The 18,216-nt window shown below is 46.4% G+C and overlaps 1 protein-coding gene across 1 annotated transcript in view; it reads right to left on the reverse strand.

Moving 5' to 3' along the window:
* Positions 1-4,088, reverse strand: part of LOC119377311 (uncharacterized) — a 31,236-nt gene extending 27,148 nt beyond the window's left edge. Inside the window, exon 1 of the mRNA XM_037646844.2 lies at positions 3,820-4,088. Coding sequence (XP_037502772.2) covers positions 3,820-4,088 — 269 coding nt within the window. The remainder of the gene's footprint in view (positions 1-3,819) is intronic.
* Between the last annotated feature and the right edge of the window lie 14,128 nt (positions 4,089-18,216).

Genomic DNA, 18,216 nt, shown 5'->3' on the forward strand with positions numbered 1-18,216 from the left:
ATTCTGCCTACGCCACTGGTCTCCGGTTGAAACGTCGATAAATGCAAATATATTTGTCTTTGTACGCGCGCCTGTGCTACCTATTGCCAGAGTCCTTCAATACTTTTTCTGGTCACGAAATTCGCCGTCGCGCTAAGAGGATGCTTGATATGGCGCGGAAAGCTGTCGCGCCGCGGCGCCACTGTCGCTTAGAGGCCACCCTTCTCCGGGTTGATTCGGCAGAGACAGCAGACCCGGCCGGTGCGAGTTGAAATTTTACGCGTGTGGTCTGTAGCTGTGATTGCTTTTTAGATAAGGACCAAGTTCAGGTATTGTACAGTCGAAGCGGCAAGTTCGCGTGACGATGCCGTTTAGATGCTGTGTACCGACGTGCCGTTTCGGCTACAAGGGCACTACAGAAAAGGTATCGCTATTTTGCATGCCAAGTGTTCATGGACAGTTCGAGAACTGGAAGTGAGCCATAACGTGGCAAGAAACGGACAACTTCAGCATCGATTCGAAGCATATGCGTGTGTGTGCGAGGCACTTTGCTTCATCGGAGATCATCCATGTGGACGATTGCACGATAAACGGTGACGCCGTATCGCTGCCGATAGACAAGCCGCGCCTCAAGCCTAACACCAGTTCTCGTGTGTTCCACGGCCTGCCAGCCTACTTTACCGAATCGGAAGCCGCGACCACGGACAGTTTTAACGCCACTGTAACCATTGAAACGACCTCGACGGCCATAGTGTGCAAGGGGGGTTTCCGGCTGTGATAAACGGGCCGTTAGCTAGTTATTGTAACAAAAAGAAAAAAACTAGATGCAAGATTTCTGTGTCAATACTCCTTCAAGATATCTTTTGAGCTCTCCACTACATCAGTGCGGAGTGAAGGCGAAAATTATCTGTCATTTCTCATAAGCGTTTGCACGGCTTCATTTCCTTCAAGGAAAGATCGCTATTACAATCCTATTAAGCGTCCTGCTTCGCCAAGGAATTACGGCACTGTATGCAAACGTGCGTCAATCCTCATCACCGTCCTTGTGAGAGATAGAGATTAAAAATCGCAATGTGGAGTCAGGGAAAGATTTTTTTTATTATTGACATAATGTAAGAGGAGATGTTGGTGCACAAATAATGTACCGCCTACTCCTTTCCCTTGAGCATACAACATAGAAATAACGTACAAATAGCAGTACATATAAAATGAGCACACAATCACACACGTGGAATAACACACTTAGACACGCATATCAAACAGCACCATCGTAACGTAAAAGGAAATTGTCCGAAAGGCAATTAGCATATTACTTTGTGCGGTTTTCATCGGAAATATTGACACCAAAAATCGCGTTAGAAACTGTGTCGCACAATTGGACTGATACGCACGAGAACTAGCAATGATTTCGACCCCTGACAACGACAGCAGTTGTTATCAAGCAAGAGAGAAATGTTTTAATGAAAAGCTGGAGATGTTTGCCTGGCTATTCGCCATACTACCTATTCAACATGCTACTCCAGGTGCTCCAGGGTGATGATTATGATATATACACTGATAACCACACACACACACACACACATAGACTACACTGTTTACAAAGTTTCGGTCAGGCTTGTGGCCCGCAAGAAAGTGAGCAGCGCTTTCGTTGCGCGTAACGCACAGGTGCTGTTTTGCCATGGGCCCAGAATGCGTAGGCGTGCGCAGGGTTCCCCATTAGGGGGGGGGGGGGAAGGCTCATCGCAGCGCCCCCCACCCTACTAAGTCAATGTATGGGGAAGATTTTGCGCCCCCCCCCCCCTCTTAAATGATTAGGGCGGGGGCTGCCCCCCCCTGTGCGCACGCCTATGCCAGAATGTGCCGCAGTTCTAAACACGAGTCCTGTTAAAGATGCAAAGCCGCCTACAGAGATCGTCTTTCTGTTGCGTATCGCCTGCATTCGCAGAGAACGTGTTTCAGGTCTTCTAGGACGTTACGTTGAACGCACAACGGTGAGTCCGACAATTTGATTTTGTTCTTGAAGTAATGAGTGTAGGCGACGTTTAGTCTGATGCGGTGCAAGCATGTCTCCTCTCGTCTGTTGAGGTCTCGCGGCATATCGAAGGCACACGATGGATCAATTTTCCGATGTATGTGTTTCAAACAGATTACCGGTAAATGCAAGCTCACAACCTGGAACATTTTCTGTTACGTAAAATTAGTCTCTTACCACTGCTGGAACGACGAGCGTGCAAACTAAAGTTCGGAAAAAAACAGTGCATGACGTTGAGCTCAGCTTTTCATGCATTTATTGGTAACGCCATTGATGTCTCATTCTCTGTACAGCTCATCACAGTATCACCAGTTTCTTTCTTTTTCTTTTTTGAGGGCTGTTTGGCCAAATAAAGACAAAGTTCGCAGTAACAAATAGTCTGAGTTGGCACACTTATCCCCAGCTAAACTTGAGATTGTTTACTTTTTGTATGCGCCTCGTCTTCGGTAAGAAAGCATTCTCAGAAGCTCCAAGTTTAGTTCGTAGAAATACTACGACAAAATTGAACGTAAATATTGTCTAAAAAGAGCGATGCTTTCAGCCGCGACGTACCAGTGAAGAAAAAAAATGTTGCAGTGGCTTAGCTCGGCTATACCACGATAGCGTAGCGTTAGCAAAGGTTCAGCTGATTGTTCTTAACTTTCCTGATTGTCTAGGATTACCTTGAATGTCATCCACTGACACACCGATGGTATACATATTATGTGTCAAATGTATATTTTGCCAGACAACTGCTTCAAGATCCGATGAGTTAAGGTTCTCCGCTCTTCTGCGCCGTTGAGCAGCATTTGCGCTCTCCTTCTCCATGGCTATACCACACTGGCAAACGCCAGTCAGAGGCGCTATCAAGTGGCTCCAGCGCAGTGTTATAGGGAACCCAAGCTCAAGTTTGCGGCACGACGACAGCGCCGCGCCAGCCGCGCTGCGGCTCTGTCGGAAAACTCTGAACCTTCGCGCGGCCGACTCAGCCCCTTTCACGGTAGCGGTAGCGCATGTGCGCTCGCGTTCTTCTCTCGGTGCGGATAACTGTGGGGCCGTCAGCTGGGTACGTTGAATCGAGAGGCTTGCTGTGCGAAGCTGCGCATTTCCACGATGGCACAAGCCACCCCGCGGAAGCGCAAGCGTGGTCCGAAGTATTGCGGTTTAGCGGCCAGCCACAACAGTGCAGACAACACCAAGGCACGCGATTTACGTGTGAAACTATATTGTTTCGTGTCGCACGAGAAATACAGGCGGCAAGCGTGGATAGCTGACAGCGCTGTCTCGCCTTCTATTTTGGCTGTCTGAGTTCATCGCTTTCGTTCGTTCCGACTACCTGAATCGGTAAGTAACGGGGCGCATGCACGCAGCGACTACAGTAATGATTACTCGCTGTCTTCTCGCATTGTTAAAGTCCAGTTACGGTTGTAGGTGAAGCAACTTTTTGTTCTGATTCCCCGTGCTCGTGAGACCTACCCGTCGTTGTTGAACGTTCACATTCGCTTTATACCGTTAGCATTGCGCGGTTGGTTGAATTCAACTGAACTCGGCACATCGACAGGAACGTAAACTACTATATATATATGTATATATATGTATATATGTAGATGTATATATTAGATGTGTATATATATATATATATATATATATATATATATATATATATATATATATATATATATATATGTATATATAGGGAGAATTGTGGGCTGCACCAGAAAAAAATGAATGGCAGCAGCATGTGAAGTGCATCAGACCTCATTTTTCGATGTTTTACTGAGATCATAGCGAATAATGCATAAAAAATTGCGGTTGCCTCCGGCGCTCACCTGTCAACGGCTACGAGACGCCGGCACTCTGGTGGCACTCGAGGCAGCAGTGTTTCCTTCGTAAAGCTTCCCGGTCCACAACCAACGTCGATGTACTGTGGCTCCGTGCCTACGGCGGGCTGTGCGAACCGAACCATATCGAGAGCCTTGAGATTCTCCGCGTGGACCCACGGCTTCAGTATTTCATAGGCACCCACATCAAGGTTCCATGTGGGTTGGAGCCGCATGATAGCCTTTGCCGATTCTCTTGAGAGCCGAGAAGCCCACATGGTTGTTAATCCTATTGATGACAGTTATGACCTGTGAACAAACCACGATAACAGGCAAGCTCTTCAAGTAGGGATCACCGCTAGAGGGACGTTAACAATACCCTTTAAATTATCACCGTGAACAGCTGCTCACTGATAATTGTGTTTTATTGTAGGTAGCAGTGACCGCATCTTTTTACACTCTCTTGCAGATTTCAGGCTTGCGTATCTTATATTTCGTCTTGTTTGCTCCTAGTCTAAATAGTGTTTCTAGCGCATTGTTATTATTTTTAATAATATTACATTACTATTATCGTTAACTTGTCAACATGTTGTTTTTAAGTAACGTTTGTGGTATTAGGGGCGTAGTACATTCTTTTTACACATCGCATTTGTATTTGCAACTTTGCTTGTAGCGTGCGAACTTCACAGTTGGAAACAGCGCAATACAACGAAGACAACCAAGACCAAACAGGACCAGCGCTGGTCCATGTTTGGTCTTTGTTGTCTTCGTTGTATTGTGCTGTTTTCTATTTTGCTTGGAAGGCCCTCCGGCCCCTCCAGGTAAATTCGCCTATGGAAATGGTGTAAGCACAAATTTTCTTTGAAACAAAAATGTGGGAGACTATAACGTTAAATTACCCCGCATTGTTTCCTTCCGCATTGGTCGTTAGCTGTTTATGATTGGTCGAAATTTTCTGGGTCACGTAAACAGCACCTGCTCGTAACGCGATGCAACAAACGACCACAAACTGATCCATTGCGTAATGACCACTCATGCACGACTACATAAATATAGGAGAATATGCAATTTTCAAGACGGCGTATTTTTCGTCATTCGTCAAAAATTTAGGCGGCGTGCCTTAAAAACGTGTGCTTAATACGCGATGTCACAAATCTGGGAAATCTGGCGGTGTTGAAATGACGTGGGCACACTAAACAGCACATTACTATGCTGAACAATACCTGGCCGTTTTTTGGAATAGCCGGAGAGTGTTTCATTCTGAATGTAATTCAAGAAGGCTGCCCGCCGATTTCATTGGCAGCGACTACTTATAGCAGCTGGCGAGATGGATTCATATAACAAATATTTTCAGTTGTAGTACAACGATGTTTAGCTGTTTGTGCGCGTGTACAACTCTGTGAACTGCTCCTTGCTGAGAAAGAAAAAGAGGGAGGGAGGGAGGGAGGGAGGGAGGGAAATAAATAGCGCTGCGCGTGTGCTTCTTTGCCGTCAGAGTTGCATTTTGCCTTGCACAAGTCAATTCAAGATGACCCAAGACCAACTAGTCCGGCTGTCCGTTCAGTCTATATGGTCCAGGAAACTCGGGTCACGGGGATGAATCCCGGCCACCGCGGCCACACTTTTGATGGAGGCGAAAATGCTTTAGGCCCGTGTGCTTAGATTGAGGTGCATGTTAAAGAACCCTAGGTGGCCGAAATTTCCGGAGCCCTGGTCTCTCATAATCATATCGCGCATTTGGGACGTTCAACTCCAACAACTATTATTCCAGAAAACTCTGGACCTTGAACATTTCTCTGGTACGGTAGATGAAGTTTCGGGAGAAGCTTGAAAGCTGGGCTTTCAGACTCATCGACTCATAGTAAGTTGGATAGACAGCAGGGGTGATGCTGTTCCTTTCCGATTTACTAAAAATGAATTTCCTGAAAGAGGAACTGCGTTTGATCGGTCCATAAAATATTTACTGGTTCCCGCGCGTATTTGCGTCGTCGATTATCTAAATTTCATGCCAGGCAGAGCAGAATAAAATCATGACAGAGTGCTCTAACGTTAACAGCGCCTACTCAGCTGTAGCCTTCTCTGCAATGCTGTAGCGCAAAGCGCGAAGAACGTCGCATAGGCGGCCTGCATCGCAAAGAGCCTACAGTGCGTGGTCGTGAGACACGGGAGGCAATCTCCACAGCAGAAGCGGAAGACAAATTTATATTATATAAATAAGTGATTGGTGTGCAGAAGTAAAACTTCGCCTCAGTTGATGGTTTCCCAGAGCGCAGAAGACAGTGAGCACTGTCGAAAGGGGGAGGGGGGCTAACTTTTCTCAGTGGGGGGCTAGCGCCCCTCTTAACCCCACGGTATATACGATACGCCTGTGACTATATAGAAGGATGCCAGGGAGAGCAAGTGAGAGCCACAACTAACGGCAATGGCATTGGATGTGCGACATTCTATGTGCCGCAGGCGTCACGCAGTACATGAAATTTTTGCGGGAAAAATAAACGATGCTGAATGGATATCACTGGCATTGACATATATCATCGGGAGGCCAGAAGTACTTAGCGAATCGATAAAACCGAAAAATACGAACAGTCTGTTGGAGCCTCCTCATGCGACAGCATTAACTTTGGTGATAATTAATCATGAAGAACCGAGACGGACGCAAGCCAAAGTAAACATGATGAACATGTTTCTGTCAACCATACTTCCGTAGTAATTACTTTATGCCATTGGGCCAAAGAAATCAAATTACGTTAACGTGATTCGTCGCTGTGAAAGTGACGTGAGCTATGAACGCAGACAGTGCCTATTTACTCATTTTCCGCTGCTAGTTCGAGCAGTTGTGTGAGTAGGCACAAACTCGAAATAAAAGCCCGGGCTGACTTTGTTTTTTTCGACCGCATGCACATGCGCACAGAGCCAGCCTATCTCCGTCCCGCGGTGTTGGTGTGTTTACCGAAGGCGCTGATTCCTACACGGTGTTTGTTTGCGTCCACGAGTTAAGATACACCAGACAGCTAACTGGTACGGCTTGGTGTGGCGCGGTCCAACCATTTGACGCACAGATATGGACGCTCCAAATCACTCCGCGCCAGCCGCAGTTGCCGTATCCACGACGTCGATCACCTACAGACGCTTGTGCTTTACGCGGAGTCTTTCATAGCTGACACAGAAGCAAGCGTTCGGGCTAAGGTTTAAAAAGATGGCATGCCCGTTGAGGAAATTCAATCAACTTGACTGTGCTCTTGAGCAAAACACACGATTCAGAGGAATATCGCTGGTGAGTCATCACTAGAGACCGGATTTTAGGCAAATGCCTATTTTGTTCCTTGCGTTCCTATCGCGCCATTTTGATATATGAGCATGAATTAGTGGTTAAGAAGGGCTTTTATAGTGTTTTTATAGTGCCTAAAAACGCCTATTTTGGGCGTTCGTGCCTAAATGCTTACAAATGCCTATAAATGCCTATTTTCAAAAGTGGCGCTTATATAAACACTATTTAGCCTCAAGTTTCGCTCCCGGGTGCCGTTTGAGACCGTCATTCATGTTACCGCGTAAGATTGACTGTTGGGAACTATGGGGTTTAACCTAGACCTCTAGCTCAACCAACCAACAACCGCCGGTAGCCGTGAAGCGGGACACGCCGGCGAGCATTCGCCGCCGCGCTGACATGGCCCGAGCGGTTGGCGAATGCGAAACCGCGGACAGCGGAAAGGAGAGCGAAGAGCAAAAAATAGAAAGAAAAATGTAATGTGCACGCAGCTTTTGTTTTGTTTGTAATTTACTTTTTAAGGTGTTCACTGCAGTAGCGTAGCTAGAAATCTTGTTTCAGGGGGGAGGGGGGCAACCACGCTTTATGTATGTTCGAGCATGCGTTTCTATGTGTGCGTGTATAAACACAATCGCAAACCAGAAAGGTTTCGGGGGAGGAGGGAGGTTGAACCCCCTCCCCCTCCCCCGCCTGGCTACGCCAGTGCTTCACTGCCAGGGGAAAAATTGGCTCTACGCAATTCGACCCGGCCAATAGGAGGAATCTGGTCTTTTTAGGAATATGGCTGTCTGCTCCTGCCCTGCACTTCTCAGTCATGCCGGAAAGACACTCAGGAGTGTGTTGATTCGACAGTGGACACTACTTGACTCACTCTGCAGAACACGGGAGTGCGAACCATGCGGGACAAAGCAGGCTATGTTCAAATGTTGGCGCCTTTGTGCCATCTTAAGCAATAACATTTTTTTTTGTTTTCCTGTCGCAGATAGAGGTCGCGCACGTCGTCGTTTGAAATTATTTGCATTTATGCGACATTTATTCTGCCTAGATTTACAATTTTGGAAGCCTAAAACATTGTTTTGCCTGCCTATTTTTGGCGCCTAAAACGAGCTTTTTAGTGCCTAAAAATCCGGCCTCTAATCATCACCAATGGTTATGCCTTAAACTTCACATAAACGCTTAAAACACTTGCCGCACCAGTAGTCCAGCCCCAAGTGGAAGAAAGAACACTAAACGACGATCCCATGTGTTTAACCCAAATGAAATGATTGCATGCAAACATGCTATGAATGGTGGGAAACCGACTGATTTGGATAAAGTAATAAAACACCGCATAATAGGAGTAGTGCGGCGGAACACCATTTCTCAATATACATCGCCAACTATTCTAAGCTACAAATGTAGCGTCCTCAGCGGAGCACATTTACGAATATCCCCTTCAGGCGCGATTTTGATAGACTGTCTGCAATTATGTCAAACTTACACATCATTAATCCAAAGCAGTCCATATTATATTACCAGAAGAAGAACAAGGTAGCATGTCTTGTGCAAATTTCAGTAAATGATTGTTGTTAGCATCTAATCAAATATCTTTTTATTCTGCAGACAGTCATGTTACATTTCCACATAAAAAGTTTGAAATATCAAGCTCGAAATGCACGCACAGTTTCTTTTAGAGCGCAGCACTTCGGCACTCGTTCCTTCGTTGAGCGGCGTCGCCCTCGCCGTTACCGTCGCCGTCGGTGGCGCCACTGATAGACACGAAAATTAAAATCAGAAAAAATACCAAGGACCGAATTGGATTTGAACCAGGACCACCTGGCAGTCGAGTATTTCACCACAGAGCCACGCTGGTGCTTGAAACTCATTTGCAAAAAGACCCTATACAGGAGTAACGACAGGCAAGGAATCGCTGTAACCTATGTAATATAGCCTGGTAGAAGAGTAAAATAACAACTAGTCATCACAGGATGCTAACTGCACAACGAGAGTGCGGTTTAATGCTTCCCACCCACTGCAACGTGCTTAGCCATAAGTATAACGTTAAGCACAGTACTGAATTGACGAGGACGGGACAGGGAGTGAAACACACACAAGCGCTAACTTTCAACAATGATTTATTGTGAGCCGGATCACTGCATAAATACATGAAAATTGCGGACATCAGGACTGCGCAAATGTGGAGGATCTAGGAATGACAATTCTTTTCTGGACAATGTGAATGAAGGTGCGCTGACACAATCTTGGCCTAACTCCTGTATGGTAGCTGATTCAACTATTAACCGCGTGGTTTCACCTTTGTGCATGCGTACGACAGAGCACTCATGAAAAACAGGCGAACACCCATACGTGCTGCAATGCGCGGATAAGAACCCATCGCCACCCTTCTTTAAGTCGTTTTTGTGTTCTCTAAGTCTGTCGTTAAGGCAGCGCCCCGTCTGCCCACGTAGAATATCCCACACGAAAGGGGGAGGTTGTACACGACCCCTTCTTTGCATTGCACGTGGCGAGTTCTGTGATTTTTCACGCAGCCGCGCGCTTTGTGAGCAATTGGGTTGCTGAGCCTGCACAACTTTCCTAGCTTGTTTGGAGCCGTAAAAGCGACGCCAATGTTCGCTCGAGCGCCCACTTTTTTTTAAATTGTGGGAAATCTTGTGAAGGTATGGCATGACAGTGAACCTCTTCTGGGAAATCCCAACAGCAGCGGCGTTCTGTTGGCGACCTCAAGGCTTCTTGAGCATGGATTCTGCAACTGACACCAGAAGGTGGTCAGGGTAGCCTGCTTGTGCAAGGCGAGACTTCTGGCAATCAAGGCTGGTCGCCGTTGAATGGCGGCATGATTTGCTTCCAGCATTGTCGAGGCAGTGCCTGACGACGCTCGTCTTGACTAATTTCGAGTGGGATGAAGGTAACGGCAGCAAAGGCTTGTTTCCCCTTAGATCATACAACCAGCACGTGTGTGTGTCATGTAAATAAAATTAAACATCTAAAAATTTTAGGGAACCGTTCTCTCCCGGGACCTCGTGACTAATCTGCAATGGCTGTAGGCAGTCACGGACAAGTGTGAGTAGGTTAGAAACTTCCGATTGAACGGAACCATTGTCACAATTCATTAAAAATAGGTGTTCGTCAACGTATCTAAAACATTTAAAAACACTAGTCTCAGTGAGATGCGTCAGGAGGGTTCTGTTGAGGCTACCTAAAAACAAGTCGCTTAGATTGGGCGCTATACAGGACTCTATACAGATGCCTTGCTTCTGGATAAAAGGCTTACTGTCCCAAAGGATGTAAGTGCAATCCAAGTACGTAGCTAAAAGGTCTACGAGGTGTCTAGACGAAATGCCAGAAGCGTCCTTCAAATCTACCCAGCCGAACTGAACTAGAGCATCCTTGATACATTCGAGCAAAGCATTGCGGGGCAACGAGTAGTAGTGGTCCTTGATATCAATAGATAAGGCACACAGCCCTTCGTTCGACCGGAGGGCGATAACGTCCAAGACTTATTGCGACTCCTTTTTTAAGGAATGGGTCATTTACTCCCAATAACTTCAGCTTTTCTTGAAGGAACGTTGCTAAGGCCTTCTGCCACGTGCCTACTTCGGAGACTATTACTCGTAGGGGTGTGTCTGCCTTATGTGTCTTTGCACTAAAAAATATCTCGAGGTGGTCTTTCTTGCATTTACCAACGTTGTCAATACGCTATCTAATCTAAGCTTTTGACACAAGTATTTTGCCCTTCCCTTGACAGCGGATATGCGTACACCCGCGCGGCAGACAAGAACGTCTGATATGTCTTTATTAGCCTTGGAAAGGTACAGGTCGTAGGACATTAACGCGAACCCTTCCTCCTTATCCGCGGGTAAAAGGCATAACGAATTAACCTTGAGAAAGGAAATGACGCGATGGACAGGAATTTTTGAAGATGTCTGCTTTCATCGGGTTAACACGTCGACTCCTTCCGAGATACACCGTAGTTCCTCTGATTCGATTGCCAGGCGGGAAACCCAACGCACATGCGACAACAGTTCAGGAGCGGAGAGCTTCGGTTCCACGGCGAACTTTGCTCCCAAAGAGAGAACACGCCGGATGGTGGGAGGAACGACCAAAGGCTCTTGCAAGTGGATGGCACCAGTGGCTCTCGGCGACTTGATACGAACTTGTGCACGCGGGACACACAAGAGGCGGATCTAAGTAGCCTCGGTGATTTCACCAGTAAAGCGGAGAGACTTTCGAAGTTGCTGCTTCGCCGTTTCTTCGTCCAAGTTGTCGAAGAATATAGAAGAAAGCTGTTGTCGATAAATTCGTACTTGCCGGTAGCAATCAGATTTAAAAATCTTCGTAATTCTTTTACCGTGCCCTGTCGAAGGACGCAATCCACAGAAGAGTAGCTTGATGTCTCCTGGAAGCAAACCGTTACGGATGCAAAAGGAAGTCGTTGGCCTGCATTAATAAACTCATTAAATTGCAAATTATGTTCGTATTTGATTTAAATTTCATTAGAGATGCTTCACTAGCCGTATACTACCGATGAAATCGCTCCGTTTTTTAAATACACTGTCGATTAGCGGTGCAGAAGGCTTAACAAGATTTATTCACAAGGTTCGCTCATGTTTACTGTAGCCGCGCTGAGATGGTGACGCTGTCTTGATTCGCCATTCGCAACCAAACGGAGCAAGGATACAGTGTTCTAGAAGACTTTTGTAGAGGCAACAGCGCCTCCCGTGGGAGGCGCTGTGACCAAAAAAGCTGTCAACCGCATGGGGCCCTGCTGTCGCCTAGCCGAGGAAAAGAGGGAATGGCGGGAACCCTCGAGTAGCCGCTTTGTGTGTACGTTTGCGCTATGGCTTTCAATTCTTCTATCATATTTTTCGTGGTGGAATAAAATGATTTTCTCGATATTGCAATGGACAAAAAGAATTGTCCAATTGCTCGTAGTGGCTGCGAGCCAACACTATGGGGACCAAGCAAGCAAGGAAGGTGACCACGCACTGTTTCCAGACGGGCAGCCGGACAGCTAGGCTGCCGCGGCCATCCCGCATAATTTCGGATGAAATGTTTCGTTATTTACAGCGCCAAAGCACGAACACCACTTGGAGGTTTGGGAGCGTAACCTGAAGTGTGAAAACAAACCGCTTGCCGACACATCTGCGGTTTGCGAGAAACATTTCGCAGAAAATTTTGTTGTTCTGCATCACGTTCGTGTAAACGGCGCTAAGGAAGGGCAAATTCCTGGGGCAAGGCCTACTCAAGTCATGCTTTCAGCCGACCCGCCAGCATACCATTCCGAGGTTGTGGTGAAGACAAGACCATACAGTGCTAGAAAAGCATCGCGGCAACCGGTGAAGAAAGCTCGGCCGTCTCGTCACGATGAGCACGACGCGAGCTTGTTCGAAGACCAGTATTATGACCCGAGCCCGGCTGGCAACCACCAAGCGAATCCTCCTGTATAGGTGACTTGCAAGGCTGTGGATGAAACAGAATATTTCAGATCTCGATGCTCCGGTGAAAGAAGCCTTTCAGCATCGTTCACGCGAAGTGGTGTGCTGCGCCTCAGACCACCACGTACAAAAACTTTACGACAAGCTGTTATTTAAACAGGACAGAGAAGTACTAGAGGTTGTCGTGAGGAGGCTAGTTTTTATTCCAATTGGTGTTTTTTGCGACTACATCTCTGCTGTTGTCATTACTTCTTGAGTGAGAATTGATTACCTGTGTAAAATTTGTTCTCAGTATAAGTGTGCGTATTTCTAAAACGTTCTGGCATATTTAATTCAGGATGTGAGAAGCAGACTGTCTATCTGATGTATTATCCTTGCGATAATTATTTGCGCAACCTAGAAAGCTATTTGTTTGATTTCTTCAAAGCCACATCTAGGGGCGGATACAGGGCTTTATCAGGGAGGGGGAGTAAGCGTATTGGAAGTGTATGCCTAAAGCTGAGTATGGATCAGTACTGTTGAAACTCGGGCTTGTTGCTGACGACGAAAAATAGCGCTGAATGAACGGCGACGCAAGAAGAGGACGCACAGCACAGGCGCTAACTCCCGCATAATGTTTATTTCCACTTTCGCTCACTTATATCGCCCGAGGAGAAACATCACGTGACATATGATGCCCACCGAAATTAATTTCTTAGAAACGACAGTTCTTTATCACTTAGGATACGCGGCCGAGTGCTGATACAAACGGAACCCAGGGATGAGATAGCCTCAGCATCAACAATCTTTCTGGTAAGCTTGTCATGTTTTGAGTCGAATACAGTTCATTATGCAGGATGGCCCGTACTTCTCGTGTACACGAGTTTACTCCGATCTGAACTCACACTACGGCGGTCATGACAGGATTACAGTGCGGAACACGCGAAAGCAGCGTTGTGAAAAACGGCTACAAAAGCGCGCTTGTCGTCGCAAACACATGTGCGGCGTTCGCGGCGGTTTTTAAAGGAACAGCACGTGCGAAGGCATCAGTGCCGCCGCATAACCAACATTTCAACAGTGCACCAACGCCAGTGTGATTGTCGAACTTTCTCTTTTGCCAACTGAACATCGTGCCTCCCACGGGTGTGTTCGTGGGCGGTTATCCTCTTTCGGGCAAGTTCTTTCGTTCCACCTGGAGCATGGAAATTTCCACCCGAAGGCAACAAGGGTGCACAGGCAGCACTCTCGTGCAGCTTGTTTCACTTCATTCGAATATTACGTCGACTATTATGTTACGTCAAATATTATGAAGTTACGTTGCAGCTCATAGCTGAATCGTGCCGTTCGCTGGCGTTGCGGAGTAAGTACTGCGCCTCGGCAAGAGCAAACGTGGTAGGCAGGCCCGAGCCTTGCCGTAGGCGCCTGTCAATTAAACTTGACACGCGAGCTCGGATTCAAACTTGTTCATTCTGAGAAGCCCCCGGTTCAAATAGTGGCTGTGATAGTGCTAGTGTGGCTGCGAAGTGTTTCATGCGGTGGACACTAATTAACAAATTCTTCCAGCTTTTTACGTGGCGGAGCGTTAACTTAGTCTGCTTTGTCTGCTCAGCCTGCTTCGGAGTGACGACCGCGTCGGCTCGGCATCAATATTCACGGTATTCATTAAAGTTGTCTTAATTAGTAAGTTCTAATTAACATGACATCGAATAGACTTGTCTGAATTAGTATGGATTCCTTATCTTGACATTAATTAGGTCAGGCTTCATTAGCAAGGTCTGAATAAGTGCGCAGCTAATTAGCATAGTCCTTTTAGCACTATCTGATTTAGCAAGGTCCTGATTAGCTTGGTTTTGATTAGCGTGCCTTAATTAGCAAGTTAATAATAAGCTCGGCTTTAGCATGACACGCTTCATTAGCGTGGCTTTAATTAGCATGGTCCTAATTGGCATGTTCGTAGTAAGACGTGGTTTAATAAGCTCGCTCTTAGCATGACACGGTTTAATTAACTAGGACTAGCGCCTAATTAACTAATCAGACGGGCGCACGTGTTCGGGGAGTGAGCAGAAGATGAGGAGGACAAGGAGAGAGCGCGCCGGCCTAGCAATGCGCTATAGGCGATGCGCAAAGCGCCGACGACGCCATCTGCCGCCACGGCTCGGAAGCGTTGGTGGGTCCCGGCGGGCAGTGATCCCGCGAGCGTGTACGCCAGTGCACGGATGGATGTGTTTTCATCGTAATTTAACGACTATGTTGGGCTTCAGCGATGTCGAAAAATAACTGCTGCGTTGTCGGCTACTCACACACAAAAAAATGCGGCAGAACCCACGCACTGTGGGAGTCAATGTAATGCGAAGCAGCCGGCAGAGAGCTGCTACATCGCCTTGTTTGTCTTTGAGACAAGTGAAGTCATTCATGCCATGGCATCTAGTTCACTAGATATCCCATGCTTGACATGCATTCGTGCATGTACACTCCGGTATATGCCATGCTAATGAAACGCATATTCCGGAATACAGTGAAACCTCGGTGATACGAATCTCGCGGGACCACCAGAAATATTCGTATCATCCGAAATTCTTATCGCCTGAAAGCATGGAAAATTGGCATGCCACAAAAGAAAGCTGGCGTACATTTTCATTTATTGTTTTTCAGGGCCGCAGCAACGATGGGAAAAACCCTGAATGATTGTCCGTTAGGTTTTTAGTGTCGGCAGTTATACCAGCACTCGTAAATATACGGCTTACGCGTGTATTTAATTAAAGAACCAGGTGCGTTGTGACCCACGACAGCAGTAGACCCTTCCAAATTTTAGTATGCTTTTTTGCATGACACTACAGTAGTGCAGCGAAAGTAACAAAAGAAGCGCTTTGACGCGATGAATCAAGGCCACAAAATTACAGAACCACAATACTGTGTTATCATTTTGTTACAGTGGAGGTGTTGGGGATGTTTCTTGGGAGATTTACAACCGTGCCCGCACAAGTGCGACCTCAACGGTCGCGCATATTGACGTTGTGAGGCCTGACTCCTTCGTCAAGACCGTCCTCGCCTTCTTTCGGTCCTCGTCCACCTTTCATAGGATGTCTGATGCACGAGGCTGGCACGTATAAACGCAGTACAACGACAGCAGCCCGCGTCGACGCGTTAGAAAAAAAAAACATGACGCTAATGACCTCTGTAATCTAAACGCTGAGGCACACGGAGGCACATAAAAGCCTCAAAGATTCGCGCACACAATCTCGGAGGCCGTGATGCGTCTTTCAAAGTTTATTCTGACCGTAAGAAAAGCGTTTTTATTACACTGTGATTCTGACAATTTGGCGGTGTGGCGCGCATGTCCACGCTTGCGTTCCCGCGCTCGCACGTACTTGGCGCGTCTTCCGCGACAGCGCGGACAGCACCTCTTCGTACCTGGGTGGTAGCGTACGTTCGTATCAAACATCACTGGGTAAAAATCGGTTCGCAACAACCGTACTCAATTACATTGCAGGCCAATGGGGCTTGGACGGGACCAAGGAAATATTCGTATCACCCCGAAATTCGTATGAGCTGTGATCGTATCAGCGAGGTTTCACTGTATACAATGCATGACCTATCATTTATGTTCATGACGCACTAGTGTCATGCCATACCAGTTTTGGTATATATGAAGTTAACAAAACGGCCGGATGCGCACAATGACAGTGTCATGTAAATCATGTCGCACATGACATGCGTGTCATGATATTCATGTTGCCACCTCTCATTTATATTGGCCATATAGACGCGTCGGGAAATACTAATATTTGTATATATCAAGCTAGCCAAACGGCCGCGAGTGCACCATGAGTGTGTCATGTAAATCATGTTCTATATGACATGCGTGTCATGGTTTTCATGTTAACACCTGTCATTGATGTTCATCATATAGTCGCCTCACGCAATACCAATTTTGGTGTGTATCAAGCGAACGACATGGCCGCGAGGGCACCATGAGCGTGGCATGTAAATCCTGCCGTACATGACTTGCATATTATGATTTTCCCGTTACCACCTCTGATTTATGTTCATCATACAGTATCGGTGCGCAATACCAATTTTGGTGTACATATATTCAGCGATACGGCCGCGAGAGTACCATGAGCGCGGCATGTAAATCATGTCATACATGACATGCATGTCACGATTTTCAGGTTACCATGTGTCAGTTATGTTCGTCATAATGAAATGTCTAACCATACCAGTTTTGGTATGTATCAACTCATTTAAACGGGTACGAGCGACCCGAGACCATATAACGTAAATCACGCTGTACATGACATGCGTGTCACGATTTGCACATTAGCACTTTTCACTTGTGTTCGTCATACACTGTTATCACGCCATACCAATTTTGATATATATCAAGTTAACGAAACGGTCGCAAGAACCCCAAGACCATGACATGTAAATCATGCTGTTCATGACATGCATGTCATGATTTTCATGTTATGACCTGTCATTTATGTTCGTAATACGGTCATGTTATGTCATACCAATTTTGGTATACATCTCATTAACGAAACGGCCAGGAGGGCTCAAAGTCGTAGGCGGCTAGATAGATAGATAGATAGATAGATAGATAGATAGATAGATAGATAGATAGATAGATAGATAGATAGATAGATAGATAGATAGATAGATAGATTCTAAGACAAAATCAAGTATTTGGGGAGTATTTCTGTCACACAACACTAACCGTCATCTGGCTTGCTCGCGTTTCCTTTCTTGAAAACCCAGCTCTCGTCACTTTCCTGTCAATCATGCTATGTCACGCTGATAACGCGCACGCCGTTCCTGACCGGGAAGAGCCGCGACCGCGGTGATAACGCGAGGAAAGCACGCGAGGTGGATGACGATTGTTGTTGTGTGGCAGAAACACTCCCAAAATACTCGATTTTTCTTAGAGTCAGATAGATAGATAGATAGATAGATAGATAGATAGATAGATAGATAGATAGATAGATAGATAGATAGATAGATAGATAGATAGATAGATAGATAGATAGATAGATAGATAGATAGATAGATAGATAGATAGATAGATAGATGCGCTCAAAGTCGCAGAAGTTCGCTAAGAAATGCTTCGCATTTAAAAAACCGCCAGGAACGCACTTCTACAGGTTTCCGGTGCTATTTCATGAGCGAGAGCGACCGTGGCGGTGGATTGCCGCCATACGACGCAGAAGGTAAGCAATCTCGCTTTGTTTACGGCAGTGTTAGAAGGATTACCGTGTTTTTATTTCTCCATTTATGTCGCTACGTCTTCAGCGAACGCTACTACGTTTACACTTGGTCGCCTCGCCTGCATTGTAGACGCTACAATGCACATGAGGCTGTTATTTATTACTGATAAGACGCGATGCCTAGGCTCTCTTGAAAAACGAATGGCGCGAAGCGCAATGCCAGAGAATGTGGGGCAGCTGACGGCTACTTTACAAAAGCGCCGTGGAATCACACGTGTGTTGCACGAAATCGGCTGCATAAATGTTCGCTGTGCGCTTCTGCACCGATGATGACAAGCTTATCGTTTATTTTTTCACAAGTTTATCCTGCTGGTTTCTAAGATTTACCAACGCTGACCCTTCGCGTGGCCACACCTGTGAAATTTATACGCCGGTGCGACAACGCTCTCTCAAAATCCACTATATAAACACATGGCACGTAAACGAAGCTACTGTGTCGAGAAAAAAACGTTGGTTCACGCGT

This window comes from Rhipicephalus sanguineus, unplaced genomic scaffold (genome assembly GCF_013339695.2).
Source record: "Rhipicephalus sanguineus isolate Rsan-2018 unplaced genomic scaffold, BIME_Rsan_1.4 Seq4304, whole genome shotgun sequence".
Taxonomy (NCBI): Eukaryota; Metazoa; Arthropoda; class Arachnida; order Ixodida; family Ixodidae; genus Rhipicephalus; species Rhipicephalus sanguineus.